Genomic DNA, 26,559 nt, shown 5'->3' with positions numbered 1-26,559 from the left:
AATAGAGCAGCAGGTAGCCTAGTGGTTGGTGTCGGACTAGTAATCGAAATGTTGCAAGATTAAATCCCTGAGCTGACAAGGTATAAATCTGTCATTATACCCCTGAACAAGGCAGTTAACCCACTGTTGCTAGGCCATCATTGAAACAAATAATTTGTTCTTAATTGACTTGCCTAGTTAAACAAAGGTAAAACATAATAATAATGGAGACTTTTAACTTGAAAACGTGCAGGATAACTACTTCCGTTTTTTTATACTCCGTTTTGCTTGTTTGGGTAGCACTCCTCACAGGCCGTTTGGTGTATGCTTTTTGTTGTTGCTGAGATGAAACTGCCCAAACTCTGAAAGGTATTATTGTATGTCAGAATTGCAACTCGAGATTTGTTCAAGCCTAAAATGTTATTCCGTAATATGGTGTTTGTATGTTCACAGATGAAATTTCACATTCAGTTCATTTTTCACGCAAGGCTTTTCTTATGAACCTAACAATATATACATGGATCTTCTTACGATCCTAACAATACGTACATTCAACCTTTAGGCAGGTATCTGGCTCCATAGCGGCGGCAAGCACAAACAATTGTGCAAACGCCATGATACCAAAGAAGAAGTAGTAGTAGTACCCGGATGGAGCTGTCATGGCCGCCGTCGCTGAGCTGCAAGGCTGAAGAGAAAAGGAAGGTAAATTCATCAACGTTAAACCTTTTTTCAACTGTAATTTTAACAATCGCAAGAGTTTACATTGCGTCGCAGTGGATAATGTCTAAATAAATCATCGCTAACCATACATTTACATTATGAGGCTTATTTCTGGCGTGGGTGGGGGCAAGCTCTATTTTGTATTCAAATAACCGGTTATTGAACAAGTTCTTACACTATAGAGTCCCAATATAAAGTATTTATTTGTCAGTATCACGGATGAAGTTGATGAGGTACGTAGAGCAATATAAATTCTCAAGATTAACATTGCCCCATGCTTTCCACTGGTGTTGTAGGCTATACGTCTTCGTTTTTTCAAAGTTAGAGAATGTCGAGTCTGTGTAGGTAGCTAGCTACCGGAAAAGTACATTTTAAAATTTTATTTTTGTCAAGTAATATATCTGTTTACAATGTATACACACGAGGTGGGATTTGTCTGTCTTCCACAAATATTGTTAGTTGTTGCCTGTTGTGAAGTAACGTTAGCTTACTGAGACATAACATTGTTTGGGGGCACACAGTGTACTTATTGTGTCGTTTTGCTTTGATGTGCTGAACGGTGTGGGTATGGATCCGATGTTCTGGCCCATGATGTTCTGTTGTTTGTAGGATGCAGGGAATAAAACACATTTCCACAATGAACATTATCCTAGCTACTTCCTATAGGGACCCTCCTCCATAACAACACACAGACCTACACCTTTTGAAGGACATTAGTGTTAATATCAATCATTATGCTATCATATTGTAAAATTAATACATTTATCACGTACTGTTATTCAATTTATATTTTTTCCCACAGAAAATGTGGTAGAATTAGAGAATAGTTTATGGTTTGGTTGCCTTGTGAAACGCATGCATGAGTTGCATAGGCTAGGTTAATGCAGCAAATGTAGTATTCGTTAGCAGTGAGGATGGACATTTGTCTTTTGGGATGGTGGCACAACTCACTCAGTTATGTCTTCTTTAGTTGGGACATCACAGTATTTGTAAATCCCGGTGGCTATTTTTTCAAACATAGTCGCCAGCCAATGCTCCAGGGTCAGTTTAGAAGTTTTCTTGGTTGGGTCAAAAAACATTGGTTCTGTGCCAATACCCAACCTTCGAAGGATCCTGTGCAAATAAGTCTGTGACATTAGAAAGTGAGCTATTTACACTGCCCGTTGTGCTTGTTGACAACTATATTTTGCCTTAGCAGAATTAAGTTACTTGGCCTTTAAAGTTATAATCAAACCTAAATTCTTGGAGTTGGTTGGCAGTTAGGCTATATTGGAAAAGAAGTGACCTCTTTCAATGCGTGCCTATATCCAATAATGTGATGTTAAACTTAAAGGTTGAGTAGGCCTGGGTGATACTCTGTTACACGGTATATTTTATTTAGGTGTGGGGGTGTGTGGTACGCCACTGCTTATAACTAGAAGTAAGGTATAACTATAAAAAATGTGAAGGTTTGTCAAATACATTATGTCCATCTCAGGGCTCCAGCTATGCATTTGGTTTGCTAGCTAAGTGGCTAGATGTCAAGATCAAGCTTATTGGTTACAGCAGATGCATCCAATCCCCTCCTGGATCAAGATCCCTGTTGCCTAATTTTTTACTTTTTATTTTTTAGAAATACTGCCCCTTCTGTGCACATTCGGTAATACCATAGACCCCGGTATGGTACAGAAACAGTATGACGGTATGCAAATCTGGATATTGCCCAACCCTAAGGTAGACTAAATAACAATATTGGGCCGACTAACGCAACAACTCAGAGCATGAAGTGTGAGGCTAAACTTCTATGCTGTTGTCCAGCAGCTGTATCCCGTTGCAGCACAGTGAAGCGTTCATGTACACATACTTTGATTTCGTCCTGCATCGCGCTCATCTGCAGTATTATTGGTTAATCCTGCTGCTTGTGGCAATGTCACATTGCTGAGTCTCAGTTCAACCATAATCTGAATCTTACCCTTCATTCAACCATATCGATAGTCTTTACCTTTCATTCAATATTTTACCAATTTACACAAACAGAATTATGATGACAATAAATGGACATTAAAACCTGTAATCAGTCCACACAATAAATGGAAGCACTGGTGATGTTAATCATTTTGCAATTTCTCTGACAGCTTGCAGAGCCCATCCCCACATCACCAACCCTGAGCGAGAAGACAGAACATTCATGTTAAGGCTTCCTTGGAAGGGGTAAAGGTAAATTCAATTAGTCATAATAAAAACAAAGGATGACATTTCTGAGGTTCCTTTTTGTTGAGCAAGTATTCTATTGATGCATCCAGTTCAGTCTTGATCATTTAGTAAAAGATGAATTAGGATGTGCGTACAACACACATACAGTAGTTATGTTTCAATCAATTTCAGTCAATACAGTTTGTCATGCTGTTCTTTAATCTTAATCTGTAAAGCCTACCATAATGTATTATCTGATACAAGGCAATTGCACCAACAAATGTGCATATGCTGTGTCGAATACTGTTTTTCTTTTAGTGGTAACATTGAGATATAGGCCTAACACAGAATTCAGTGTGGAAATAATCTTGATAAGAATGAAAAACCCACAAGAATAAAGCATCTGATCTCACATTGGAACTTTGTGAAGACATCATTGGCTAGGTTTCCATCCAATTTGCAACAGATTTTCATACGAATACCATCATTTTCCAACCAGAGGTAATCATTATTGGAAAGGAGCATCAAGCTCATCAACCGTGCACTTTCACCACCCTGTGAAGTTCATCATAACTTATTACATCTGTGGCCTAATACACTGTTCATGCTTTTCTAAGTCGCAGTGGGAGGACCACACAACATAGCATCGTGTGACTGTAAGTTTACTTTGACATGATAGTTATTATATCAATATTTGTACATAAAAGCGGGGATGCACAGCACCAACCGCACACCTCCCCAAAATTCCCAACCAACGCGCGGCTCATCATACTGTTAGGGATGGGCAGTTGACATTATTTCACTATTCGATTAATATATACAAAATATGGATATGCATGAAAAATAAATAAATGCTCTTGACCAATCACAAATCTACCCATAAAATATTTGGACGCCATTGGTTTTGGGTATACATATTAGAGGTTGATCGATTAATCGCAATGCTCGATTAATTAGGGCCGATTTCAAGTTTTCATAACAATTGGAAATCGGTATTTTTGGTCACCAATTTGGCCGATTTAATAAAAAAATATATGTGTGTGTATATATATATATATATATAACCCACCTTTATTTAACTAGGCAAGTCAGTTAAGAACAAATTCTTATTTACAATGACGACCTAGTGTAACAGGCAGGCTCCTCGTGGAGTGCAATGTAATCATGTGGTTAGAGCGTTGGACTAATTAACCCACTGTACAAAATGGGTTAATTGCCTTGTTCAGGTGCAGAACGACAGATTTTTACCTTGTCAGCTCGGGGATTCAATCTTGCAACCTTACGGTTAACTCCACGAGGAGCCTGCCTGTTACGCGAATGCAGTAAGAAGCCAAGGTAAGTTGCTAGCTAGCATTAAACTTATCTTATAAAAAACAAAATCAATCAATCATAATCACTAGTTAACTACACATGGTTGATGATATTACTAGTTTATCTAGCGTGTCCTGCGTTGCATATAATCGATGCGGTGCGCATTCACGGAAAAAGGACTGTCGTTGCTCCAACGTGTACCTAACCATAAACATCAATGCCTTTCTTAAAATCAATACACAGAAGTATATATTTTTAAACCTGCATATTTAGCTAAAAGAATTCCAGGATAGCAGGTAATATTGACCAGGTGAAATTGTGTCACTTCTCTTGCCTTCATTGCACGCGGAGTCAGGGTATATGCAACAGTTTGGGCCGCCTGGCTCATTGCGAACTAATTTGCCTGAAATTTACGTAATTATGACAACATTGAAGGTTGTGCAATGTAACGAATAGTTAGACTTAAGGATGCCAACCGTGAGATAAAATACGGAAGGCTTCCATATTTCACTGAAAGAATACATTTTTTGTTTTCGAATTGATCGTTTCCCGGATTCGAACATATTAATGACCTACGGCTCGTATTTCTGTGTGTTCTGTGATAGAGCATTCTGACTGAGCGATGGTAGGCACCAGCAGGCTCGTAAGCATTCATTCAAACAGCAATTTCGTGCGTTTTGCCAGCAGCTCTTCGCAATGCTTCAAGCATTGAGCTGTTTGACTTCAAGCCTATTAACTCCTGAGATTAGGCTGTTGTAAACGATGTGAAATGGCTAGCTAGTTAGCGGGGTGCGCGCTAATAGTGTTTCAATCGTCACTCACTCTGAGACCTGAAATAGTTGTTCCCCTTGCTCTGCATGGGTAACGATGCTTCGAGGGTGGCTGTTGTCATTGTGTTCCTGGTTCGAGCCCAGGTAGGAGCGAGGAGAGGGACGGAAGCTATACTGTTACACTGGCAATACTAAAGTGCCTATAAGAACAACCAATAGTCAAAGGTATATGAAATAAAATTGTATAGAGAGAAAGTCTTATAATTCCTATAACTACAACCTAAAACTTCTTACCTGGGAATATTGAAGACTCATGTTAAAAGGAACCACTAGCTTTCATATGTTCTCATGTTCTGAGCAAGGAACTTAAAACGTTAGCTTTCTTGCATGGCACATATTGCACTTGTACTTTCTTCTCCAACACTTTGTTTTTGCATTATTTCAACCAAATTGAACATGTTTCATTATTTATTTGAGGCTAAATTGATTTTATTGATGTCTTATATTAAGTTAAAATAAGTTTTCATTCAGTATTATTGAAATTGTCATTATTACAAGTACATTTTTAAAAAAATGTCAGATTCATCGGTATTGGCTTTTTTTTGGGTCCTCCAATAATCGGTATCCGCGTTGAAAAATCATAATCGGTCGACCTCTAATACATATACACTATAGACTACAATATTATGCAAAGTTAGTATTGATCGTATTGAACAATATTGCTTTATTTTCATTTGCATTATGTATAGAGGGAGTGCTTTTCGTGCTAATGTAACATTTAAGCCCACCTGAGATAAATGTCAAATGTATCTTGTTGTAGCAACATAACTACTGTGACATGCAGGTACGACTGCTAGCATGAAAAACACATTTTAAATTGGCAAGAAATAGTAATGAATGTTCGTTAAATATGCTATCATGAGCATATAGCAGCACATTGATCTCTTCATTTGAGAAATTATGATCACTTATCTGAGAAGATACTAAACAATGTTATCTGCGAGTAGCCTTAAGTTTTTATTTAATTTTTTACAACTTTGGAATTGGCCATTAATGTGAACTTACACAATTGTCAATAACTTAATAAAACATCTGATTAGCTTAGAATAAAATCATTTATGGATATAACATTAAACAGCAGAATACTTTTTTCAATTAAAAAAAAATGAATCCAAAGATTGAAGTGGGCTTAATGGGTACATGGGCTTAAATGCCATGTTGCAAATTACATTTGACAATATAATATACATACACCCCCTGTGGATGGCAAAACACCCCCCAAAAATTTGGGCTGCTAAAGAAAGAAATGTGAAGCACATGCGCTAGTAAGCAATGCCCCCCTCAAGTGCATGACGCAGCCTGTGATTTTTACCTAAGACGTTCATTCAGGTGAAGACTGGAGCTGACTGGGGACAACATATGGTGAAGATGCCAGTTTTACAAACAAGTAACTATTACTCCTAGGCCTGAAGTCCTAAAATAATTGTCTCTTAACGTGTTCATGATTTTTGTTGGTAAAAGGCGTGAACTTGGCACTGCTTGCTGGCTTCTGACTTATTCATGCTACTTTACTAGCAGCTGGCAAGCTGGATCAGGCAGTTTTACATTAAATTAAATGCTATATTTGCTAAACTATCCATCTGATTGTTAAAGTTGATAAAATGCCATTAGCTCGCTAGATTGAAACTGCTGAAGGAAAGTTGACTAATGTTACCCTAACTCCCACCATCAGTCTGAGTTCACCACCTTAGCTAGCAAAGTAGACTGTAGCTAGGTTTCTAGAAAATAACTATATTTGCCATTCTGAACACTTTTTGTCAAACTGCAGTACTTCGTTCCCCTGCCTGTTTATTGATGCACTGGTGACTGAAGAAGTAGGCAAGAAAAATGCTCCTCTTGATTTCACTGCAAATAGGCTGTGTTGTTTTGTGCACATTTACATTAGTTAATTAAGTTACCGACTGACTAGTCTAATTCATGTTTTTGGTGGTGTTTCATTTCAGATGAAGAGGGAGTTAGATCACTAGAAAATCAGCATGCAGTCAGACCAGGGTCTCGTTCGTATTCCAAAGCATCTCAGATTAGAAATACTGATTTTAAGATAATTTTTGCCTTTATCGCAATTAGTGATTACATTGACAGGGGGAACTGGTCCAAGATTACTTTTCCTACTTTGAAGGCGCTTTGTGAATACGGGCCCGGGAAGAAAGCTGTTGCCCAATACCACTCTTTCACCACAGGACCCTAGAGGTATTACAGTCAATGCTTATGAACTGAATGTGTATTTGAAATTCCATATATCAATGACACTAACAAAAGGGTTGAATTGTTCACCTACATGTGCAGTGAACATGGCTTTGGTGATGAAAGGAACATAATGCATTTATTGTAATCTCCACTGCATGCTATGACATGGGTTTGGATAGTAACACACATCTTCAAGCTTCCTGACTGAGTACTGGGGTTTTCTGTGATTCCAGAAGCAAGGGCCTTACCTGGGAGTACAGCCACAGTCCCCCTCTCGCAGCCATTCTGACATGTATTGTATGAAACCACTCAAATTCATACAAACTGCGATTGACGCAAGCACTGACTAATATTCACTTTGTCCCATTCTTTAATCTTGTCTGGGATATACAGTGCATTTAGAAAATTCAGACCCCTTCCCTTTTCCTCATTTTGTTATGTTACAGCCTTATTCTAAATTGGATTAAATAAAAAAAAATCCTCATCAATCTACACAAAATACCCCATAATGGCAAAGCAAAAACAGGTTTTTAGACTTTTAGCAAAAAAACTGCTTATTTAGGTAAGTATTCAGACCCTTTGCTATGAGACTCAAAATTGAGCTTGGGTGCATGCTGTTTCCATTGCTCATACTTAAAATGATTCTACAACTTGATTGCAGTCCACCTATGGTAAATTCAATTGATTGGACATGCTTTGGAAAGGCACACACATGTCTATATAAGTGTATGTCAGAGCAAACACCAAGCCATGAGATCGAAGGAATTGTCTATAGAGCTCCGAGTCAGGATTGTGTCGAGGCACAGATCTGGGCAAGGGTACCCAAACAATTCTGCAGCATTGAAGGTCCCCAAGAACACAGTGGCCTCCATTGTTCTTAAATAGAAGTTTGAAACCACCAAGACTCTTCCTAGAACTGGCCGCCCGGCCAAACTGAGCAATTGGGGTAGAAGGGCCTTGGTCAGGGAGGTGACCAAGAACCCGATGGTCACTCTGACAGAGCTCTAGAGTTACTCTGTGGAGATGGGAGAACCTTCCAGAAGGACAACCATCTCTGCAGCACGCCACCAATCAGGCCTTTATGGTAGAGTGCAGTGAAAGGCACATGACAGCCTGCTTGGAGTTTTCCAAAAGGCACCTGAAGGACACCCGAACCATGAGAAACAAGATTCTCTGATCTGATGAAACCAAGATTGAACTCTTTGGCTTGAATGCCAAGCGTCACGTCTGGAGGAAACTTGACACCATCCCTATGGTGAAGCATGGTGGTGACAGCATCATGCTGAGAGGATGTTTTTCATTGGCAGGGACTGGGATACTAGTCAGGATCAAGGGAAAGATTAATGGAGCAAAGTACAGAAAGATCCTTGATGAAAACCTGCTCCAGAACACTCAGGACCTCAGACTGGGGTGAAGGTTAAACTTCCAACAGGACAACGATCCTATGCACACAGCCAAGACATCGCAGGAGTGGCTTCGGGATAAGTCTCTGAATGTCCTTTGCTACAGGTGGACTCCAAGTTGTAAAAACGTCACAAGGATGACCAATGGAAACCGGATGCACCTGAGCTCAATTTCGAGTCTCATAGCAAAGGATCTGAATACATATTTACGTAAGGTATTTCTGTTTCTAAACCTGTTCGCTTTGTCATGCGGTATTGTGTGTAGATTGTGGAAAAACATTAATCCATGTTAGAATAAGGCTGTAACAAAATGTGGAAAAAGTCAAGGGGTCTGAAAACTTTTCGAATGCACTGTATCTGCCTTGTAAAGCAAACGTATTCAGATTTCAGTGGAGATCTATTGACAGCATTGGGTGTTTTGTCATTTATGCTTGGCTATTCTAACAATATCTTAACATTGTCAGAATGACATGACCAATGTTGAATATAGGGGAATCCCCGCTTTCCAACTGTGTCATATTTATTTCTCAATGCCAAATTTTGAGCACTTGTGAGGCGGTTTACAACAGGAGTATTTAGCTTTGGTTTATTAACACACCCGTTCATTTGCAGTTATTCAGTTTTTTTTAGGACATTGGACATGACAATGACATTAATAGATGCTGAATAGTTAACTAGCCAGGCTACACAATATGTTTTGAATTGGCTATCTAGTCTGTTTGTTGTCTTGTTATTTTATAGCCTACATGATGTAATGTCTCTCTCTCTCTCTCTCTCTCTCTCTCTCTTAGGCCCAGTCGCACACAGGTGATTCATACATCTTTACTTTTCCAGGATTTTCATGACTGTACAAACCTTGTTTGCTGACCCAAGACTTGCTATAACTGGGTAAATAACTCAATAACTAGCAAGGAATATCAGCACTTTGATCTCAAAAGGTTTTAATCTTGGGACCGCAAGTGATTGACAGATCGCCTTTCAATGCAATATAATTATATTCTGATGCGATCTGCAGAAATCGGTTGATTATTTTTAAAAAGCAATGTACACTTAAATGTATATTCTGCTTGTCTGATATATTTGTTTGACTTGCCCCAGTGTTAATGTCGAAACCTGTTCCGCTGAAGGCTACTATCAACTATTAATAAAAGTTGCTCTAATGCATCAGCCACAATTTTTCAACACAACTTTGAATTTTTTAAAACTTCTTCCACGAGATGCACCATCAAATTTCTCTCCCAAAATAATAGCCGATAACTTTTCAAATTCCTTCATGATTAAATGTGTGGTAGTCTGAGTAGTTATTTGTGGTGAAATATGTGATGTAACTGCGCCACACTCCAAGGTTGATATAGTGGGGTAACCAGACCAGATATTTTAATGTTAACCTTTTGACTATCTCACCGCTTCACTTTAGTAAAACGCTTTAATCCTCTTCCACAAAAATAATTTTCTTCATGGGAAAGTTACCATCTTGTTACTGATTTGATATATTTCATGATTTGAAGTGAATACATATTCACTTTGTGGACTTGAGTGTGACAAACAGGCATCTGTCACATAAAGGGTAACTTCATTATCTCCAGCACAATACTCGTGTCAACATATGTGAAAATGGCGCTTTTCTAAGTTTTGTAGAAACAAATACATTTTTAATGTTACATCTGACAATATCATCAGTTTAATCATTAATTTAAAAAACGTGATTTTCAAACACTGAGATTTATGGTGATGTGGGGAGCAAGCAAATACCTGCTCCTGGGCTCGCAGCAGGTTTTGAAAATCCCATCCTGTGATGTCACAGAGAAGCATTTTTTTATGACCTTTTTAACCACACATCATAGAAACATGCTGTTTTCACATGTAGACACTGGTTTGGTGCTGGGGATCATGAATATGATGTTGAAAAGTGGTGGAATTGCCCTTTTTAACCCTTTGACATGTACCAACAAACGGGTGTGATCATTCTACAGTGGTCCCTACAGGGTACGCTGAAACCTCTTTCTGGATTTGATTGATGCAACAGTCAGTGTTTCAGCTGGCCACTGTTTTTTCACATAAATATTTTGCACAAACAGTCCTTACAAAGTTGTCATGAATGTGACCAGTTTATTTTTGGATGAATGTTCAGACAGTCACAGAAGTAGCGACAGCATAACACAATCATCCAAACCGGAAAATGTAGGCTACATTAGTCCTAACTCTGTGGAAAGATTGACGTAACACAAGTGGTCATATTTAGCTAACACTCAGCTGACATAAAGCACACTATGAATTAGCTAGTAGCAATTACTATTCACAGTTCATCACATCACAGTTGAGCTCACCATTGATAAAAATAGAGAAACACTTCGATGCGCCACCATGTACGACAACCAAAGATAACAGGAGACCAGATGAGTTTGGTCTGTTTGCAGTATGCATGTTGAAGGGGTGTGTCATCTACGATCATTCACTTCCGGAAGTTTACTTGAAAGATGCGTGAACCATTCGTTCACCTCATTATAACATCTTTGGTCTGACAGAAGTTTACGTGATACCCAGAATGCATTGTATAATGTCAACAAACAGAATTAGCTCATCATAATCAGTACAACCTTCAAAAAAGTACAGTGGCTTGCGAAAGTATTCTCCCCCTTGAGATTTTTCCTATTTTGTTGCCTTACACCCTAGAATTGAAAGGGATTTTTTTGGGGTGATTTGTATCATTTGATTTACACAACATGCCTACCACTTTGAAGATGCAAAATATTTTTTATTGTGAAACAAACAAGAAATAAGACACAACAGAACTTGAGCGTGCATAACTATTCACCCCCCACACACACCAATTACAGCTGCAAATCTCTTGTGGTATGACTCTATAAGCTTGGCACATCTAGCCGCTGGGATTTTTGCCCATTCTTCAAGGCAAGTTGTATGGGTTCCGCTGGTGTACAGCAATCTTTAAGTCATACCACAGATTCTCAATTGGGTTGAGGTCTGGGCTTTGACTAGGCCATTCCAAGACATTTAAGTGTTGCTTTAGCAGTATGCTTAGGGTCATTGTCCTGCTAGAAGGTGAACCTCTAGCATGATGCTGCCACAGTGAAGGATCCCCACAGTGAAGCATGGTGTTCTCGGCTTGACCTCTCTAGGGTATGTGCAGGGCGCCAAATTCAAACGGAAATCTCATAATTAAAATTCCTCAAACATATATGTATTATACACCTTTTGAAGTTAAATTTGTTGTTAATCCCACCACAGTGTCCGATTTCAAAAAGGCTTTACGATAAAAGCATACCATGAGATTATCTGAGGTCAGTACCTAGTCACAAAAACAAATCCAGCCAAAGAGAAGAGTCACAAAAAGCAGAAATAAAGAAAATGAATCACTAACCTTTTGATGATTTTCATCAGATGGCACTCACAGGACTTCATGTTACACAATACATGTATGTTTTGTTCGATAAAGTTCATATTTATATCCAAAAATCTCTGTTTACATTGGCGCGTTATGTTTTGCCTCCAAAACATCCGGTGAAAGTGCAGAGAGCCACGTTAATTTACAGAAATACTCAATGTTGATGAAAATACACCTGTTATGCATGCAATTAAATATATACTTCTCCTTAATGCAACCGCTGTGTCAGATTTCAACAAAGCTTTACGGAATAAGCACACCATGGAATAATCTGAGTACAGCGCTCAGAGACCAAAACAAGCAATACAGATAGATACCCGCCATGTTATGGAGTAAACAAAAGTCAGAAATAGCATTATAAATATTCACTTACCTTTGATGATCTTCATCAGATTGCACTCCCAGGAATCCCAGTTCCACAATAAATGTTAGTTTTGTTCAATAAAGTCTATAATTTATGTCCAAATACCTCCTTTTTGTTCACATTTGGTACAGTAATACAAATGCGCAGGCACTAGGTCCAGACAAAGTCAAAAACGTTATATTACAGTTCGTAGAAACATGTCAAACGGTCTATATAATCAATCTTTAGGATGTTTTCATCATGAATCTAAAATCATGTTTCAACCGGAGAACTCCTTTGTCTTTAGACATGAAAGGGAACGGAGCTAACTCTCACGGGCGCACGCCTGACTGAGCACATGGCCTTCTGGCAGACCCATGACTCAATCAGCTCTCATTCTCTCCCACTTCACAGTAGAAGCCTGAAACAAGGTTCTAAAGACTGACATTTAGTGGAAGCCTTAGGAAGTGCAATATGACCCCACATACACTGTATATTGGATAGGCTAAGACTTGAAAACCTACAAACCTCAGATTTCCCACTTCCTGGTTGGATTTTTATACTCTGTTATACTCACAGACATCATTCAGAGTGTTTTATATCCAAATCTACTAATAATATGCATATCTGGGCCTGAGTAGCAGGCAGTTAACTCTGGGCACCCTTTTCATCCGGACGTGAAAATGCCCCCTACCCCAAAGAAGTTAAAGTGGTCCTAATAGACAGATACTCCAATCTCCGCTGTGGAGCTTTGCAGCTCCTTCAGGGTTATCTTTGGTCTCTTTGTTGCCTCTCTGATTAATGCGCTCCTTGCCTGGTCCGTGAGTTTTGGTGGACGGCCCTCTTGGTAGGTTTGTTGTGATGCCATATTCTTTCCATTTTTTAAATTATGGATTTAATGGTGTTCCGTGGGATGTTCAAAGTTTTGGATATTTTTTTATAACCTAACCCTGATCTGTAATTCTCCACAACTCATGTTCCCGCCTCCTTGGGGATGCCCCTTGCTTAGTGGTGTTGTAGACCCTAGGGCCTTTAATAACCTCTTGGGGCAAGGGGGTAGAATTTTCATTTTGGATAAATAGCATGCCCAATTTAAACTTCCTGCTACTCATGCCAAGAATATAAGATATGCATATTATTCATATAATTGCATAGAAAACACTCTGAAGTTTATAAAACTGTTTGAATCATGTCTGTGAGTATAACAGAACTTATGTAGCAGGCAAAACCCAGAGGACTAACTGTTCAGATTTTTTTTCCTGAGATGTCATTGCCAAAGGATATTTCTTAGGACCTGTTTTCAGTTCCTACCGCTTCCACTGGATGTCACCAGTCTTTGGAATTTGGTTGAGGTTATTCCTTTGGGCAATAAATAAGTAGGCCAACTAGGAACTGGGTACATTGTTGAGAATGTGCAAGATGTGAAAAGTATCGCTGGTTTGTTTTCATTCCTGTATGGAACACAGAAAGACCAGTCTACAATTTGATCGATTATTAATGTTTAAAAATACCTAAAGTTGTATTACAAAAGTAGTTTGAAATATTTTGGCAAAGTAGGCAACTATAGGCAACTTTTTAAATATTTTGTAGTGACGTTGCGTTTTTCGTAAGCTTTTTTTCCTGGATCAAACGCGCTTTATAAATGTACATTTTGGATATATATGGATGGAATTAATCGAACAAAAGGACCAATTGTGATGTTTATGGGACATATTAGTGCCAACAAAAGAAGCTCGTCAAAGGTAATGCATGTTTTATATTTTATTTCAGCGTTTTGTGTAGCGCCTGCAGGGTTGAAATCCCTTTGTTTACTGCTGGTGCTATCATTAGATAATAGCTTCTTACGCCTTCACCGAAAAGCATTTCAAAAATCTGACATGTAGCCTGGATTCACAACGAATGTAGCTTTAATTGAGTATCTTACATGTGTGATTTAATGGTTTGAATTTTATTGTATTTTATTTGAATCCGGCGCTCTGCATTTTCCCTGGCAATTGGCCAGTTGAGACATTTGCGTCCTGCCTATCCCAAAGAGGTTTTAACTTCTTGCATGGAGCCATGCTGGATCCGGTAGCGTAATCATAGCCTCAAGCTCAATACCATAACGCAACGTTAACTATTCATGAAAATCGCAAATGAAATGAAATTAATATGCTAGCTCTCAAGCTTAGCCTTTTGTTAACAACACTGTCATCTCAGATTTTCAAAAATATGCTTCTCTACCATAGCAAACTAGCATTAGCATTAGCAGGCCACATTTTCACAAAAACCAGCAAAAACATTCAATAAATCATTTACCTTTGAAGAACTTCGGATGTTTTCAATGAGGAGACTCTCAGTTAGATAGCAAATGTTCCGTTTTTCCTGAAATATTTTTTTTTGTGCAGGAGAAATCGGTCCGTTTGATGCGTCACGTTTGGCTACCAAAAAAAAACTAAAATTCAGTCATCAAAACGCCGAACTTTTTTCCAAATTAACTCCATAATATCGACTGAAACATGGTAAACGTTGTTTAGAATCAATCCTCAATCAATCCTCTCTCAATCCTCTCTTCGATGATATATCGTTCGTGGAAGTCTCCTCTCTCCCCTGAATCACATGGATGAATGCGGACACCTGGTAAATGTAGTCTCTTATGGCCAATCTTCCAATGATATGCCTACAAATACGCCACAATGCTGCAGACATCTTGGATGAACGGCAGAGCGCATAAGCTCGTTCACAGCATATTCACAGCCATATAAGGAGACGTTAGTAAACACGGCGTCAAATCCTGTTCATTTCCTGTTTGAAGTTTCATCTTGGTTTCGCCTGTAGCATTAGTTCTGGGGCACTCACAGATAATATCTTTGCAGTTTTGGAGACGTCAGAGTTTTGTCTTTCCAAGGCTGTCAATTCCATGCATAGTCGAGCATCTTTTCGTGGCAAAATATTGCGCTTAAAACGGGCACGTTTTTTTATCCAATAATGAAATAGCGCCCCCTAGCTTCAACTGGTTAGGAAAAGGTGTATGTATACTGAGATCATATAACACTTAAATAAATAGTCCATCTGTGTGCAATCTAACTAATTATGTGACCTGGTTGCACCGGATCTTATTTAGGGGCTTCATAGCAAAGGGGAGAATACATATGATCGCACCACTTTTCAGTTTTACATTTTTTAGAATTCTTTGAAACAAGTATATATTTTTTTTAAATTTCAACTTTGACTATTTTGTTTATGTCCATTACATGAAATCCAAATACAAATTAATTTAAATTATAGGTTGAAATGCAACAAAATAGGGAAAAAATATAGGGGGATGAATACTTTTGCAAGGCACTATACAAACATGCATACATGCAGTGGGGCAAAAAAGTATTTAGTCAGCCACCAATTGCGCAAATTCTCCCACTTAAAAAGATGAGAGAGGCCTGTAATTTTCATCATAATTATGGTGGAAAATAAGTATTTGGTCACCTACAAGCAAGCAAGATTTCTGGCTCTCACAGACCTGTAACTTCTTTAAGAGGCTCCTCTGTCCTCCACTCGTTACCTGTATTAATGGCACCTGTTTGAACTTGTTATCAGTATAAAAGACACCAAACTCCACTATGGCCAAGACCAAAGAGCTGTCAAAGGACACCAGAAACAAAATTGTAGACCTGCACCAGGCTGGGAAGACTGAATCTGCAATAGGTAAGCAGCTTGGTTTGAGGAACTCAACTGTGGGAGCAATTGTTAGGAAATGGAAGACATACAAGACCACTGATAATCTCCCTCGATCTGGGGCTCCACGCAAGATCTCACCCCGTGGGGTCAAAATGATCACAAGAACGGTGAGCAAAAATCCCAGAACCACACGGGAGGACCTAGTGAATGACCTGCAGAGAGCTGGGACCAAAGTAACAAAGCCTACCATCAGTAACACACTACGCCGCCAGGGACTAAAATCCTGCAGTGCCAGACGTGTCCCCCAGCTTAAGCCAGTACATGTCCAGGCCCGTCTGAAGTTTGCTAGAGAGCATTTGGATGATCCAGAAGAAGATTGGGAGAATGTCATATGGTCAGATGAAACCAAAATATAACTTTTTGGTAAAAACTCAACTCGTCGTGTTTGGAGGACAAAGAATTCTGAGTTGCATCCAAAGAACACCATACCTACTGTGAGGCATGGGGGTGGAAACATCATGCTTTAGGGCTATTTTTCTGGAAAGGACCAGGACGACTGATCCGTGTAAAGGAAAGAATGAATGGGGCCATGTATCGTGAGATTTTGAGTGAAAACTTCCTTCCATCAGCAAGGGCATTGAAGATGAAACGTGGCTGGGTCTTTCAGCATGACAATGATCCCAAACACACTGCCCGGGCAACGAAGAAGTTTCTTCGTAAGAAGCATTTCAAAGTCCTGGAGTGGCCTAGCCAGTCTCCAGATCTCAACCCCATAAAAAATCTTTGGAGGGAGTTGAAAGTCTGTGTTGCCCAGCAACAGCCCCAAAACATTACTGCTCTAGAGGAGATCTGCATCGAGGAATGGGCCAAAATACCAGCAACAGTGTGTGAAAACCTTGTGAAGACTTACAGAAAACGTTTGACCTCTGTCATTGCCAACAAAGGGTATATAACAAAGTATTGAGATACACTTTTGTTTTTGACCAAATACTTATTTTCCACCATAATTTGCAAATGTATAAATTAAAAATCCTACAATGTGATTTTCTGGATTTTTTTTCTTCTCATTTTTTCTGTCATAGTTGAAGTGTACCTATGATGAAAATTACAGGCCTCATCTTTTTAAGAGGGAGAACTTGCACAATTGGTGGCTGACTAAATACTTTTTTTGTCCCACTGTACATACATGCATGTATTTATACTGTATGCTACAGTAGAAACAACACCAATATATAGAAAATAAGGCACTTGCTTTGATTGGAAATGTGTGCGTTCCTAAGTCATTATTTGTAAGGAAAACAACAATGAAGGCAATGCGAGCACCAGCCAGATAATGTGCCAGACTGCGCAAATGTCTGCGTACTTGTTCTGCGGAAACAGTGGGGAAGTGCTTAGGCTCTCCTCCCAGAGAGGACAAGAGAGAAGTTTCTCCGGCTTAGTAAAGCCTCATACTTAAGTTTGAACAGTTAAATGGGCTACTTCTATGTGAATTATTGAGGCGGAACACCCCTAATTTTAAAGTGCATTCTGACATCACGTGCATAAAACAACTCACGCTGGGGCGACCGTTATAGATATTTGGAATTCACACGTGAAAAAGGTTACGTGTACACCTGTTTGAATGTAATTAAAAATCATTAATTAAAAAAAAAAATCCCCACTTTTTTTTTCAATTTTGTTTTGTTTTTCCCAGGTTAAGGTTTTTGGTCACACAAACACACTTTTTGTTTACTAGAAGAACATCCAATTTTGTTGTGCTTTAAGCATTGTTGTGGAATTAAAACATCTGGAAACTACCTTGGCGGTCTAGGAAAAATCTAAGAAATTTAGATTTTGGGGTGCAGTTACCCTTTTAATGCATTGTGTGCATCAGCAAATTAATGTTTGTTTAGCTATGTTTCTGTAGCGGTTGTGATGTGATTGCAGTGTTTGCAAAACAAATGGCCACTGGATTGATGCAAATAATCACGATATCATTCGGCCAGGTAGGCTAGATAATTTCTAGTTAACATTTAATTGAGAATGCCTTTCCATCTCTACCAGAAGATGGTTATCATTAGTGTAACAGTATAGCTTCCGTCCCTCTCCTAGCCCCAACCTGGGCTCGAACCAGGGACCCTCTGCACACAGACAAATGACACCCACGAAGCATCGCTCCACAAAAGCCGCGGCCCTTGCAGAGCATGGGGAACCACTACTTCAAGGTCTCAGAGCGAGTGACGTCACCGATCGAAACGCTATTAGCGCGCACCACCGCTAACTAGCTAGCTATTTCACATCAGCTACATTAGCATAATTGCTAACTGCTGCACAAAGCACAGGGTTACCACAGCCACAAATTGTAAATAGGTTATTCTGTAAAAATGAACGAAAACAAACATTTTGCTTCTTGGTATTAATTTAAGGTTAGGCATACGTTTAGCAGTGTGATTTAGGTTAGGTTTATAAACAGATTTTAAGAAGATAATTTGTAGAATATTCAGGCTTTATGACTTTGTAGCTGGGGTAAATAATGATGACCAAAATGTAGGCATACACGCATACCGCAGACCTAGATCATAGTCAATCGATGTATTTGCGTTGGGCATGAACGCGGGAGGTTGAGACTTTGGAGGTAGTAAACAGTGGGGAAATTGATTGGCAAAATTCTGAATGACGGCCACAGCACATAGCCTTCCTAAGTCATGGAAGGGTAATGCCATATCAAGTCTTTTGACCCCACTCCTTTGATTTTAAGTGACATCCAGATCTTCATCAACATGTACTCCTGTTTTGTATTGTCTTTTGAAAGGTTGTGGTGTCAGGTGTCCATCAGATTGAAAGCCATGTGATTAAGATTTCCAAATCCGCTGATGATTTGGACCCTTGTTTACATGTTTGGTGTTGTGCCTGCCATCGGTTGTTGAACTACATATACTTGAAATCAGGTTGTCAGGTCTCAGGTTATATGACTAAAGATAGTATGTTTGTTCATGTCTTGAAGGATCATAGTTTTACTTTTTTTATGAAGCTTTTTTTTTTAAAGAACAATGCAACAATTTGAAACCTTGTTCTCTTGTCATGTGAGACTCCTTCCAACTTAGCATTAATACTTAGCATTAATATAGCGCTCATATCATCTTTTTGAATGGTTTTGATTTCCTTAAACTAAAGTGATAGCAGGTTTTCCTTTTGGGATTTTACCTGGACTCTGTCCATTTAAAGTAATAGGCATACCAACAAAGTAATATGAGTTGTAATGTTATTATGCCCTTTCTGAAAAATCCATTGAACATTTTCTACTGTCTGAATCATTGCATTGGGTCAAGTCAGCTGAGCCATTTAGCATGCAGCAATATGTCCATTATTATATTGCTTGATTCAATTTAGGTTTTTAAAGAAGCACTATGCCGAAATCGCTTTGCCATTTCCTGGTTGCTAAACTTCTAATAGTTTAGCAACCAGGAAACGGGACAAAAATATTGTCTTTTCAGCGGTTTGAAGTTTGTACAAAACCGAAGGTAAAAGACGCAAAAACAAAACTTAAGAACGGGAAGCACAGAAATGGCGCACACAGAACATATCTATCGTTTCTTAGACTTGCTTTCTATGAGTGACAGATCTATTACACACATTTCTATGTGAATTTGGTAGTGTCGTCCACAGTTACATATTGCAGGTTTAAGTCATAACCGGAGCCATTCAAGAACAGCTGTAACATCAGTAGAACCTGTGTTTGTCAGTTAGTAATTCTGTAACAAATCACACTATACATTGAATAGATTCCATAGAGGGTCATGTCATATAAGTATAAGTAACCATTTATTTTTGTCCACAAACCAGATTTACAATTTATTTTTCACATTTGTGAAGTGACAAAAATCCTGATTTTAGTTTTCACACAATTTCTCCATTGACACCAATGCCTGATTTGCAAGGTCAGTCAGAATACCCAAGTTGTGATTGACTGACTGTTCAATCAAAGGCGGTTTCCGTAGTGAGAAAGATGTCTTGGGCTGGTAGATTGCATGTTTGTGACACTCGTTTCTCTTGTTCATAGGAGCCTGTATATTGAAGCATGGAAGAGAACCTGATGACACAGGATGATCCCGCTGAAAGCCATGATGACATTGTGGAGGCTGAGGAAGAAAAGGAATCCACAAAGGACCACACAGACCAGATGGCAGGTCAAACTTCTGTGTTGCCATGTAGTGACCAATGTGACCCTGATGAAACATCTGAAGAGTCGGGTAGTTACAAGACAGACAGAAAAGCATCTATGAAGTCCCCATGTAAAATACAGCAGGGTGCAGTCTTCTCTGGGAAAATACTTAGCTTTGGGTGTTCAGAGTGTAAGGGTGAAGCTACCTACAGCCCCAATGACCTCCTCAAACATTTTCAGGTGGCCCACAAGGGAACCCTGCCGACGTATCCGTGTGACTTGTGTGGCTTTGCCACAAATGAGTTCCCTGCACTTCAGCGCCATCGGATTGGGCACAGGAACACTTTGGTCACATGCGAGATCTGTAATGATGATGTACAGTACTCTCTCCTCCTGCTCACTAGACACTATATCATGTCTCACAGCCAGAATGGCCACTTTCACTGTGAAAAATGTGAATTTTCAACAGTTGACGCAGGAACATTTGTGCAGCACATCCATCATCACAATGAGAGCCAGCTCAAATGTATGAAATGTCAACATGTGAGCTCTAACCGAGGTGAGCACCAGAGGCACCTAAAACTCTACTCGGGTACCTTCCCCCTCACGTGTCTGGTCTGTGGATATGGGGCAGCACGGAGAGAATACCTCACAAAGCACATGGTAACTGTCCATGGTGAGGAGGCAGACAATAAAAATGTATGGAGAGCAACGGAGGACAGCAACAATACCCTGGTAAACTCCTCTCCAGGATTAAAACTCCTGCTGAAGAAAAGTCTTGCTGCAGGTGGTCAATCAAAGGAATCCCAGTGGATGTCAAAACTGAATTCTCTTCCTGGAGTGGGTTTACATAACCAAAATGGAAGGGTGCTGAAACCAGAGAAAACATTGGAGGAATCCCAACAGTTTCATGAAAGGGCTGTAGGCGTGAAAAAGGACAGTAAGAAATGGTTCAAAGGCGCTCTTAAGAATGAACAACAAATTGACTCCCAGGCTGTATCATCTATACCACCACCAAAGACCCAGGAAGGTTTTGACAGTTATGGGGCTGACGCCCTAAACCCCAACAACTCCAATGGACTAACTGTTCTCATGGTCAAAAATAAAATCTCTATTCCACCTAACTGTACTACAAAAGTAATGGGCTTCAAGATGGTTGACGGTAAAAAGCATTTAGTTCTCAAAGTTATACCAACAGCAAAGCCAGAGTTCTCTGCAGAAAATGACATTTTATCTACAGAGCAAGAAGTGGACTGCCCAATGATAGGCACTACCTCTGATGGAAGTAAATGCTCAGACACGGCTGAAAATGGGGAAAATACTAGCTCCCCTTACTTGGCTGTTCTAAGCCCCTCAGGGACTGAAAGCGATGCTGCAATTTCAGTACAAGTGAAGCCAGAGGAAGAGGACGTTAGCATTGAGGAGACATTGCCCAAACTGGAGAAACTAGCACAGAAAGCAAAACACACAGTGGAGCAGAGGATTGATAAACAACATACGTTTAAGGGTGACCAGATTCCTTCCTTGGCAGGTTATCCAATGACTAAAGAGTCAGATCACTCCACGATTGAGAACGGTAAACTGAGTAACAATACAGCAGACAAAATGTCTGCTTATTCAAGCCCTAATGTGACTGCTGTGGAGCTCCTTCCAGCCAAAATACTCACACATAATACCATGCCTTCTGAATCAGATTATGAGACCATGCTTCCCGAACCAGTTTCTGAAGAGACAATCAACATGCTTGGAGTTGGTGACATGAGTACAGCTACTGCTGATAAGATCAGTGACCCCATCAATGGAAATTCGTCTCGGCCCAAAGGAGAGACGTTACCTTCCAACGACAAACCTAAGACTCCCTCAGAACCCATGACTGGTGACATCCAACCTTCTAATGATACTGCTGAGAAGACTCATTCAGTTATCAAGGAGATGGATCCTTCTGATTCTACGTCCGATAAGATTCATTCCAGTGTGGCTGCTAAAACTGAAACTTTATCGCCAGATCTGACGGCCCAACTGGAGTCACACCCAGCTGAATTTGTCGACTCCAGAGAGACTGATATTAATGCTGAAGATAAGAATTCTCCTAACCAAGAGTTGTTTAGTTTTCATAATTACTCAAAGGAAACATCAAGCATTTCCTCCAACTCAACACAACCGTGTAAAAATCCATCAGAGCTTTCGACAGAGGATGAAAGTGTTTGGATGAAAGAATGGAGTTTGACATTGGCTGCATCCCCACAACCTCCAGATGAGGGGTCTGGAAATGGAGAAGCGGAGACAGGGAATGTAATGGAAAGCGTGTCAGACCGTGGCGTTGAGGTCGATGAGTGCATAGCTACTGTAGAGGATCTGGCCACCCCAGTGGAAACTGAGAATGCAAATCATGGACACTCTGGGTCTACACACCAAGTCCAACCTACTGTAAAAATGGAGGAGTGTGTTCCTTTGTTGGAAAGGGCAACAGGGAGCATAAGTAGTTTGGCTGTCTTGGGTCGCATACTGGAGGAGCATTCGGATGCTATCATTAGCCACCAGCTTGAAAAAGATAGGATAGGCTGCTCAGCTGCCAGCCACGATTCTGTCAAGCCACCTACGACTATGCTAAGGATCCTTAAAACAGCAGAGGGAAAGCAGCAGATGTTGTTACAGACTGCAAAGAACCGGTATGCTGTACCTGTGCAGCTCCAAGGCAACCCAGGGTTCAAGCTGATAACCAAATCTACTCCTCATATCAATGTGTCCTATGTTAAGCCAGGAATTGAAAGACAGAATAAAACCACAGGACTGGCACTCACCCTCAATGGAGGAAGTTTCAGCATTCTAGGACAGACTGTAGGTGCTAGTGAAAAAGGTGGTATGCTGTTGTCTACTGTTCAGCCTGGATCTAGCACTAGTGCAAGCCACTACCTAGTCAACAGCACAGCTCTTAAAGGTCCTCTTGTCTTGTCAGGTGCAGCACATAGTTCTACTGGAGAAAATAACATTAAGTCACCGCAGACTTGTTACTTAGTCCAGAGGCCAGTCCCTGTAGGTCAGGCCCCCCACAATGCTGGTAGCAAATTGGCACGCTTAAGCTCTCAGTCTCCACTTTTGTCCCGTCCAGTTCTGGCAATGTCTGCAAACTCAGTGAACAGATCCACTGCATTGCACACTGGGCAACAAGCCTTCTTGGTTAGGTATATCTCTACCGCTAAGTCAGGGATTCTTATGAATAGTCCTGATGGGAAGTCTGTGAACCAGAAAGGTCAACCTAATGAAAGTAGGGGAAATAAAGTTGTATATAAGATAGTCAGAACTGCCAATGGTAGCGCGTTCCTTTCTGGTGGTGCACATTCCTCAGCCAACAAGCCCATTTATCTGGCCACAAATTCCACACAGATGCCATGTTTTCTGATGTCATCAAATAAAGGCTCATCCGGAGTGAAAAAACTGATATCCATACAAAATGCCTCCCACAACCCTGTCACGGCCTCACAGCTCTCAAATCTTCTTTCCCCCCAATCCAAATTGCAAGGTAGGGTCAGGCAGATAAGGGACGTAGGTCTGAATAAATCCCGCCTTGACCCAAGGCCAGGTCGCCAGCTAAGTCAAAGGAAGAGGCGCAGGAAAGCATTGTGTGATGAACTCCCAGAGCACTTGACTAAAGCGAGGAGGCTCTCGAACAAGGCGGTAACTGAAAAAGGGTCTCCCTTGCTCTGGGAGCCTGTACCCAAAGATGCAGAGAGGACACTGAGACTGTATCCATTAAGTTCACTACAAGAGATTAAGTGCCCTCGCCGAAATCAGCCGGTAGTTGTTCTCAACCATCCTGATACAGACATTCCTGAAGTGGCCAGTATCATGAGGTCCGTCAACAGGTACAAAGGTGCTGTTTCCAAGGTGGTACTGTCTCAAAACACAGTTCAAGCTCTGGCTGAACTCTGCCCAGCTGGACTTCTGGGGAAAAGCTCCAAGGCTAAATGTCCCTCGTCACAAAGCCGTGGCTCCAGACTTAAGACTTCAAAAAGCAGAGTCCGAGAGCGATTTCTGTTGAAACTGAAGTTTAGAAAGTCTAGCAGGAAAAAGTATGAGGTGGTGAAGTCCTCATTTAGAGGTACAGAGAGGTCATCAATGTTCGCCTGCTGGTTTTGTGGTCGACTCTTCAAGAATCAAGAGGAGTGGATTGGCCACGGCCAGCGGCATCTCATGGAGGCGACCAGAGACTGGAATAAGCTGTTTTAAAGCTGTTACAAAGCCCCTGGATTGGCCCACATACCGTCCTATAGAGTGGAACAAATGGAGAGGTTAAAGCATTTTAAAAATTACTTATCAGTATACTTTATTCTTATAACGGTGTATATTCCCAGAAATGCCCTAATAGCTATGATTGAAACACGGTTTTTGAGGTTGTTGATGTGTGGTGTAAGCTGAAACGCATACCAGTCGAGTTTGGACACACCTACTCATTTAAGGGTTTTTCTTTATTTGTACTATTTTCTAAATTGTACAATAATAGGGAAGAGATCAAAACGATGAAAAAACACATGGAATAATGTAGTAACCAAAAATGTGTTAAAATAAATCAAAATATATTTTATATTTGAGATTCTTCAAAGTAGCCACCCTTTGGCTTGATGATAGCTTTGCTCTCTCTTGGCATTCTCTCAACCAGCTTAACCTGAAATGCTTTTTCCAACAGTCTTTAAGGACTTCCCACATAGGCTGAGCACTTGTTGGCTGCTTTTCATTCACTATGTGGTCCAACTCAGCACAAATTATCTCAATAGGAGGCCAGGTCATCTGATGCAGCACTCCATCCTTCTTGGTCAAATAGACCTTACACAGGAGGAGGTGTGTTTGTTTGTTGAAAAACAAATGATAGTCCCACTAAGCGCAAACCATGCTGGTTTTGTGCCTTGAATTCTAAATAAATCACTGACAGTGTCACCAGCAAAGCGCCGTCACACCACCTCCTCCATGCTTCACGGTGGGAACCCCACATGTGGACATCATCCGTTCACCTGCTCTGCGTCTCACAAAGACACGGCAGTTGGAACCAATCATCTCAAATTTGGACTCATCAGACTATGGACAGATTTCCCCCAGTCCATTACTTGTGTTTCTTAAAAGATTAAATTGTTGTTAATCCAGCCGCTTTGTCAGATTTAAAAAAGGCTTTACGGCAAAAGCATACCATGCCATTATCTGAGGACAGCGCCCAGCATACAAAAGCATTAAAACATTTTCCAAACCAGCAGAGCGTCACGAAAGTCATAAATATCGATAAAATAAACAATTTACCTTTTGAAGATCTTCCTCTGTTTGCAATGCCAAGGGACCATAACAAATGGTCATTTTGTTTGAAAAAGTCAGTTTAGGTGGCGCTCTTGATTCAGTAATCCACCTGTTTCACTCTTTCAAAATGCATACAAAGGAATCCCAAAAGTTACCAATAAACTTCATCCAAACAAGTCAAACAAAGTTTCTAATCAGTCCTCCGGTACCCTAATATTTAAATAAACAATACAATTTAAGATGGAGAATAGTGTGTTCAATACCGGAGATAAATAATGAAGTGCGTGCCCTCATCCACACGCGCCACAACACTACAGTCAAAATGAGAGCCACCTTGAAAAACTACAAATTCTAGCTAATTTAAATTTAAAAAACAAGCCTGAAACCCTTTCTAAAGACTTGACATCTAGTGGAAGCCATAGGAACTGCAATCTGGGAGGATTTCCTTTGAGTTTCCCATAAACAAGCATTTTCAATGGGTGGTGACCTAAAAAAAGAATTCCAGATGGATTTTCCTTGGGTTTTCGCCTGCCATATCAGTTCTGTTATACTCAGACATTATTTTAACAGTTTTAGAAACTTCAGATTGTCTATCCAATACTACCAATTATATGCATATCCTAGCTTCTGGACCTGAGTAACGGGCAGTTTACTTTCGGCACGTCAGTCATCCAAACTTCCGAATGCTGCCCCCTAGCCCTAAGGGAAGGAATTAACTTAAGGCTGTTAATTGAAATGCATTCCATGTGAATACCTCATGAAGCTGGTTGGGAGAATGCCAAGAGTATGCAAAGCTGTCATCAAGGCAAACGTTGACTACTTTGAAGAATCTCAAATATGAAATGCATATATATATATATATATATATATATATATATATATATTTATTTGTTTTAACACTTTTTGTTGGTTACTACATGATGATTTCATGGTTTTGATGTCAGAACTATTATTCTACAGTGTAGAATATAGTAAAAAATTAAGAAAAACCCTGGAATGAGTAGGTTTGTACAAACCTTTGACTGGTACCGAATGTGGTTTGTGTATAATATAAGAATATATACATATGACTTAACCCTTTACACTCGTGGGAATTGGCCAATACGGATAGGGCTAAATTTAAATGTTTCTTATTT

General features: G+C 40.0%; 1 protein-coding gene across 3 annotated transcripts; it reads left to right on the top strand.

Annotated features, from left to right (window-relative positions):
* The first annotated feature begins 256 nt into the window (after positions 1 to 256).
* Positions 257 to 26,280, top strand: LOC118363740 (zinc finger protein 518A-like). Of its 3 annotated transcripts, XM_035744902.2 has the most exons (5): positions 257 to 348; positions 542 to 681; positions 2,814 to 2,895; positions 9,394 to 9,490; positions 20,042 to 26,280. In XM_035744902.2, the coding sequence occupies exon 5, from the start codon at positions 20,060 to 20,062 to the stop codon at positions 24,368 to 24,370; it is 4,311 nt and encodes a 1,436-aa protein (XP_035600795.1). In that variant the 5' UTR covers positions 257 to 348; positions 542 to 681; positions 2,814 to 2,895; positions 9,394 to 9,490; positions 20,042 to 20,059; the 3' UTR covers positions 24,371 to 26,280. The 3 variants fall into 3 exon arrangements, with proteins under 3 accessions (XP_035600795.1, XP_035600806.1, XP_035600817.1); XM_035744913.2 differs by lacking the exon at positions 9,394 to 9,490; XM_035744924.2 differs by lacking the exons at positions 257 to 348; positions 542 to 681; positions 2,814 to 2,895 and adding an exon at positions 6,031 to 7,202.
* The last annotated feature ends 279 nt before the right edge of the window (positions 26,281 to 26,559 follow it).

Source organism: Oncorhynchus keta, chromosome 3 (genome assembly GCF_023373465.1).
Source record: "Oncorhynchus keta strain PuntledgeMale-10-30-2019 chromosome 3, Oket_V2, whole genome shotgun sequence".
In the NCBI taxonomy this organism is placed as follows: Eukaryota; Metazoa; Chordata; class Actinopteri; order Salmoniformes; family Salmonidae; genus Oncorhynchus; species Oncorhynchus keta.
The sequence above is the reverse complement of the archived record's forward strand: the minus strand, read 5'-3'. Positions and strand labels throughout refer to the sequence as shown.